This window comes from Belonocnema kinseyi, chromosome 5 (assembly GCF_010883055.1).
Source record: "Belonocnema kinseyi isolate 2016_QV_RU_SX_M_011 chromosome 5, B_treatae_v1, whole genome shotgun sequence".
NCBI classification, from domain to species: Eukaryota; Metazoa; Arthropoda; class Insecta; order Hymenoptera; family Cynipidae; genus Belonocnema; species Belonocnema kinseyi.
Genome location: NC_046661.1, coordinates 33,187,102 through 33,194,326, shown reverse-complemented (window position 1 = coordinate 33,194,326; position 7,225 = coordinate 33,187,102). Strand labels below are relative to the sequence as shown.

Here is a 7,225-nt window from a genome sequence, read left to right as displayed (position 1 = left end):
TCCTGTTGTCAAAATTCTTGGAATTTTGTGAAAATATTTGTAATCTATTGAAAACCGATTAAATCTTTTAAAATTAGTTGAAATATTGGAAAATCCCACAAAATCTGTTTTAACTCTTAAAATCCTTGGATTGCCTCTAAATTGCTGAAAATCCATGAACATTCAAACTAAATTAACATTATTTATTACAATTTTTATAAACCCATTTAAATCCCTATACATCTATAAAATTCTTTAATCTTACGAAAATCTTGGAAATATTAGGAAAAGCTAGTAATCCTTTCAAATCTGATTAAATTTAACTTATTTTCCAAAGTTCAATAGAGATACCTTGAAATCTTTAGAAATCCTGCCAAATTCTTTCAACTTGCTTAAAATTTGTATATCTCTTAAAATCATTTGAATATCATTACATTCCAGGGGACAGTTTTGAAATCTTTAAAATCCTCTAAACTCTCTCGAAATATTTCGAAATTCCTTGATTATCGTGGAAATATATTTAAATCTCTTGGAAGCCAATGAAATCATTTGGAGTAAGTTAAAATATTTGAAAACCTTTTAAAATTCCTTTAAAAGTCTTAAAATCAATGAAAGTGCGTCGAAATTTGTTGAAGTCCTTTGGAATCCCTTAAAACCTCCTGACATTTTTAGGATTCTTTAAAATCTCATGAAATTTTTACAAGATCTGAGGAAATCGCTAAAATCCATCGAAATTCTTTCAAATTTGTCGAAATCCTACGGTAAATAAATAAAAAAGTCATACATGTAAAATATTTTCATGGACCAATGAGATACTAGCTACACCTGCAGGCAATAGAAATTGAAATTTAAATAATTTGAACTGATGTTATTTTTGAGTATTTTATTTACAAAATTCGTAATGTACACAATAAAATAGACATAGTGTCGTAAATAATAGAGTTAATATAATATCATTTATGTACAATAAGTAGGTCATAGACCAATTTTTGTTTCTTTTTGTATCTACAGTTTGTACGTATTTTGGAAGATATTTCATTCTGAGATGTTTATTTTTCCCATTGTAGAGAATAGGTTTTATTACTAGCATCGTCTCTAATAGCTTAGACGAAAAAAACTTTCTGTGTTTCAGAAAGAAAGTATCTTCATAGTTATAGTAAAAAACATAATTTCATCGCATGTGAATTTTGCGACCGGCCACTTCATCAATATTGAAACGATATATAATTACATATATAATATAAAATATATAAATTGGTAAAGTACGTTTCACCTTAACTGAATACATGTACAATTGTACAGAACATTTATGATATAACAAAATAATTTCATTTATAGAGTGAAAATAAAAAAAAGCGTTCTTGGAAGTCGTGATCGATTAATAAATAAGAAACAATAACTAATTGTTCGAATGTGAAGTAGAGCCTCCTGCTTAAAACTAATTAAAAAACGTTTAAATTGCGCGCCAAGAGAAGAATATAACAATTTTTCAACTGTTGAAAATCATAAGTGATATTAGAAATTGGAATGTTAGATAGAATTTCAAGAAATTACAAACTAAAAATTCGAATATAGGAGGTTCTGCTGTTTCATAATGACGAAAATGGCGTACGTCACAATAAACACTTTTCAGTACAAATAAAATTAATTAATACCGCAAAAAACATTCAGTGTGTAGAACCAAAGTTATGAGACTTATGAATTTGAAAAGTATTTAATATTCCAGAAATATTACAGATTGAATCTTCTAAGCTATAATCAATTATTCATGTGGAAAATTTACTGCAATATTAATAATATTTTTATTTTCATATCACATTTTTGCAACAGATTATTTACGTATTTCCTATGGCATTTCACAATATTTGCCACCAAATTTTTTTTCACGTAAAATATTTTCTTTTTGTTTAGCACACACAAATATCCGATAAATATTTTTTATTTCAATATGACACACAAAGTTTTGAGAAAATAAAAAAAAATTATGTTCATAAAAAATTACCTTTTTTCAATTGCTTATACTGCAATATTAAACAAAGGCATGAAAATTCATGAGGAGGATAAAATGTGGGCCTTTTCAACAACTTTTGAATAAAGTATTCTCAAATTCACTTTAATTATTTATTTAATAATATAAATAAAATATATATAAACAAATAGATTTTTTTCATTTGGACCTGTTTTTTAAAATTGTTTTTTATTCAAAAGAGTGGACTAAGCTTTTTTTCTTAATCTAGTAGAAATTTGGGAGTGGGTAGTCAAATACTTCCAAAGCAATGAATTTTCGAGTAGTAAAAAATTTTGAATATATAAAATTAACAATATAAAAATATACGATTTTGCAAGTGGATGGTTGTGCTTTAGTTATCGCGTAGGCAGTCGAGTCCCAGTCCGAGCTAGTCGCGCTGCGGTACACACCGCGCGCGCGAACCATTATTCAAAAATTCCTTGCTTCGAAAGTATTTGACTACCCACTCCCAAATTTTTACCAGATCAAGAAAAAAGTTTAACCACTCTTTAAAATAAAAAATAAAACAGGTTCAAATTGAAAAAAAAAAAATCTGTTTATAAATATTTGATTTATAGTATTAAATAAATGATTAAATTGGATTTTATTATACTTTATGGGAAAGTTGAGGAAAAGGCTCACATTTTATCTTGCGCGTGAATTTTCATATCTTTGTTTAATATTGCAGTATAAGAAATTGAAAAAAGGTACTTTTTTATGAGTAGAACATTAAAAAAAATTCACGAAACCTTTGCGTATCATATTGGAATACAAAAATACGTATCGAATTTTTTTGAGTGTTAGACAGGAAAAAAAAATATTTTACGTGAAAACAAATTTTTGTGGTAAATACTGTGTGGAATGCCCCACATGTAGAAATGAATGTTAAAATACACCCAATGACTGTTTGATTATTTCAGTGGAATATTTGCAAAATTGACATAGTTTTTAGGCATTTGATATGCTCAGCGCCGGATTTACCAAGGGGCACGGTGGGGCTAGTGCGCCAGGTCCCAGGGGGCTAAGGGGCCCCTGACCCCAGAAAGTTAACAAAGTTTACAGAAAAATTGGGATTTTCTCTGCCCTTAAGAGGGCCCCTTCGAGGTTTAGCCCCAGGCCCCGAAAAATGTTAATACGGCGCTGGATGTTATATTCTTGAAAAAAATAGATAATTTTTCGAATATCTTTGTGGAATTTTTCTGCAACTTTAAGCCTCTGCATGAGTATGTTCAGGACACCAAACTAAGAAGATTCGAATATTTTCAGAATGTTAAAATATTTGAATGGAATATTTCTGGAATGTCAAAAACTTCTTGAGATAATTTTGTTATATTAATTACTATTGGAGAAATTCTCCGTTTAGCAGATTTGTTGTCTTCCCTTGGTTAATACACTTGTCATCGAATCTTACGTCCTATAAACACCAGGGATCGTAACTTTTTAGTTTGGACCCGACTTAAAAACGTCCCTAAGTGGTCGGTTCCAGACCGGACCCTAAACATTTATTTACTAAAAGAAGTGAGTCTAAACCTTTTAAAATTCTGAAAACTCCAGTCAGACCCGACTCTAAAATTTAAAAAGTGTATGAGTTCATTCCTTCTATATCATCCATTTGAGCCTTTAAATTTGGATACTACTTTAAAGGGTTTCATAATGGCTCAAGCATAGACAGAACCACCATAAATATTTTTTAAATTAAAAAATCTATATGCGAAACTGTTAAAACCTTTTTGGACCTTGGTTTACACCCGGAATCGAATACTTGTTTAAATGGTCAAAGGCCTGCTCGGGGTCTAAATTAAAGAAAAATATGGGTGCAATTCCTGCACGCCTTAGATTGGATCATTTCAGCTTGGACTCTTAACAATTACTTAGGGTTCCGGACACAGATGTTTAAAATTCCTAAAGATCTGAGCCTGATTCGCACTCTCTTTGGATCATTTAGATACCCGTATCCCTTCAAACCTTAGGGTTCTGATCCCTGGCAAATATAGCACACCAATATGGTTGAAGTCCACTAACAGCCCTAAACACAAATGCTCATCAAGTCCCAAGTGTTACATGTCTTATGAAAAACTTGGGTTTTAGTTGACATTTGCCAAATTTATCCAACGAATGGATATGGTGGATATCCCACTGGTGGAGGATAATATCCAGGGAAAGCTGGCACTGTGGGCTGAAGAGCTATCGTAGAAGTGACGTAAGTAGTAATTTCTGTGGGTACCACTTTTGTCGAGTAAAGTGTGGTGAAGGCGGTTTTAGCACCAAACGTAAGTTTCAGAACCCTCGAATCAGAAATGGTGGCCAGTGTTTGAGTCACAAGTGGAGCAGTAGTGACGGTGAATTGTTGTTGTTGGGGGAATAGGGGCACTTGGGGCACCTGTGGAACTTGTGGGAGTTGGGGCACAAGAGGTGAATGGAGAGGTGAAATTGTGGATGTTCCGAATTCGTAAGAGGTTTTTGGAACGGTACCAACAGGTCTCGAGAGCGTTGATAATACGGTGTTACCATTGTTGAGTACTGGAATCACGTGGGACTCATAAATTGTCTCGAGAGTGACAACTGGTCTCGAAGTTGTGATGATTGTTGGTTGGGCCTGACCAAAGTATTTAAAAAGAGCTAGTTGTTGAGCCTGTTCGGGAGTCAACTGAGGTTCCTGAACTGCTGAAGATTGTGCAAGGTTGTTCTTCACTTTAGAGGCTGAATGTGCCCTGGAACTAGAAAGACATGCAGTTGATATGATTTCCCTGATTTAGACAAATTCAGTCTAAATAAGAAATATAGATATAGGAAAAAATTAACTTCTGTAAAGATATGAGGTATTTACCTAAAAATATCAAGGTCGGAATCCAAATCAGAGCTAGGAGCCAGAACCCTTTTCGGAACTTCATCGTCGTCCCGTTCATCATCTCCAAAGTCCAATTCGAGATGAAGTTCACTTCCAGCCTCGTCCAACTTTGAATTGAACTCATTAAGTGTCTTGCTAGGAATGAACTGATAAATTTCCATTGGTGGCAGAGTCTTGATCGCAGTAACTACCCTAGCAATGTTGTAGGTCTGAACGAGAGTTAGCCTAGAGGTATTTCCATTGGCAACTATTGGTAAGAGATGGGTTTTTAGCAAAGTCTGAGTAGTAGAGAAGGTTTCGGTGATAGTTTCCAAAGGTGGAGTTGCTTGACCAGCTTCGAGGGTAATGGCTGGAAGAGTTGCGACAGAGGAATCAAGCGGAAGTGTTGTTTCGTATGCTGCGCCGGTATTAGCTAATATATTCTCCGTCAAAGGTTCGGTTGGAGATATCGAAGTGACGGGATCAGCAGTAGCGAAGGACTTTTTTAATGTTGAGGTGACTGTGATGAAACGGGTGTTTCGAACATTACCGACCTGTGGAACAGAAATTTAATTTTGAAGACATTTTATATTAGTTACTAACATACATAAGATATTTATGGTGACATTTTCGGATGTGACGTGTCTTCGATTTCTTTAGGAGTGGAGCATGGATTGAAATAGCCTTAACATTTTTTCCAGATGCTCCCGGATACATTCGAGTCGCACATACAGATTGAAAAGGATTAAAGAAATTGGCATTGAATCTTATTAGATCGGATACGGATTTCGGAATGTTTCGGTTGGGTTCAGAATGACTTTCCATCCGGAACATCTGTCAAGAATATTTAATATCAGGTATGTACCTGGAATGAATATGGTGACTTGATGGTAGCTATTTCAAAGTAAATATCATTAAATTCAGCGTGCGTTGAAATCTCTACGTTTAGTGTCTCAACTGGTATGATTTGTTCAGTTGCCTGAGCTTCTTGGACACTAATGCTGCTCACATCTTCACTTTCACTTTCATCGAGTTCATCCTCATACCCGACTCCCTCTTGGACTCTTGGGCCATTTTGTTCATCAGAAACCGTCGTGATATGAGAAACTGAAGTTACTTCCGGTAAAGCTGGAGAACTAGATGGAGCACTTGGTACTGTTAGTAGTGGTTTACTGTCGTCTTCAACTTGCTTGCGAATTACGATACGGGGCTTAGGAGTAGTCTTATAAGACCAGCGGCCTTGCGTTCTTGGAAGCTTCAGTTTTGGAAGGGAACTTAATGTTGCTTGATCGGATTTTGTAATTTTGTTCTGAAATTTAGCAGGTGTGCTTGGCTGGCCATTGGGTCTAAATCCACTACGTCTTCTCGTTGTTGGCTGTTCTGTTGTCGTTGTTAAAGGTCGGTTTCTGAAAGATATTTACGTTATTCTGTCAGTGATTTCACAATATTCATAATTTTTTATGATTTTTGTGATTTCAGACTTATTTAAATGACTTGTCAATGGTTTAAATGGGATTTAAATTAATTATATGTGACCGTCCAAGAAGAAATGGACCTAGAAACTTAAGCTGGGTCTTTAACAATTTTGTGAATTTTTTTAAAAACTCGAAAATTCACATTTTGATCGCCCAAAAAATCATAAAAAATTCAAACTTTCATTTTTCTGTCAAACTAAGCAAGATACGAAAGAAGATAAATTGACACAAATTGGGCACTCGAAAAAGATCTACAAATTCCTTATTAATCACTTTTTGATTTGACGGACAGTTTTTGTTTTTATTTTGAAAATGATAATACAAATAAATAAATTAAATTTCTTGACAAGAAGACACAAGGTACAACAGAATGCTTAATAACAATTTTTTTTAATTTGATGTAAAAATTTGCTTTTAAACTTTTTTCTCACGAGACACTTATCAGTATTTGTGAAAATGTTTGAAAACATTACAAAAATTTTACTAATATTTATTTATTATTCACTCAATTTCGATCATTATCTAAACATCATTAGGCTATTATTTACTTACTTGTAACTAGGTCTGACAGAAGAAGGTCGATTTTTTCCAATCGTACGTGGTTGTGAAACTGACTCGTTGTTGTCCACTTCGTCAGTAATTTTGTTGCGAAATTTGGGTCGGCTCTGATGGTTGCTGGATTGCCTGCGATTTGGGCGCCCGCTTGACCCTGTCAATCGACACAGCGATGTGAAAATCAGAGAATTAAATGCGCTTTGCGTCAGAATTTCGACAAAGTTTTTATCACTGAATATATAACTAATTTGTTTGGAATGTCGCGATGATGGAATATACATAGGTACTTTAAATGATGGATAATGTGGGAATCCGGGAGTGTGACTACAAACTAGAAAATTCGTATTTCAAGAAATTTATTTCCAAATTGTTAGACTAATG

The 7,225-nt window shown here is 33.8% G+C and overlaps 1 protein-coding gene across 4 annotated transcripts in view; it reads right to left on the bottom strand.

The window, feature by feature from the left end:
• Positions 1-2,219: 2,219 nt before the first annotated feature.
• Positions 2,220-7,225, bottom strand: part of LOC117172559 — a 279,531-nt gene continuing 274,525 nt past the window's right edge. For all 4 annotated transcript variants that reach the window (XM_033360614.1, XM_033360617.1, XM_033360616.1 and 1 more), the window contains 4 exons: positions 6,842-6,998; positions 5,680-6,220; positions 4,815-5,368; positions 2,220-4,704 (listed from right to left, as the gene is read on the bottom strand). In XM_033360614.1, the coding sequence (XP_033216505.1) occupies positions 4,092-4,704; positions 4,815-5,368; positions 5,680-6,220; positions 6,842-6,998 (1,865 nt within the window). In that variant the 3' untranslated portion in view covers positions 2,220-4,091. The remainder of the gene's footprint in view (positions 4,705-4,814; positions 5,369-5,679; positions 6,221-6,841; positions 6,999-7,225) is intronic.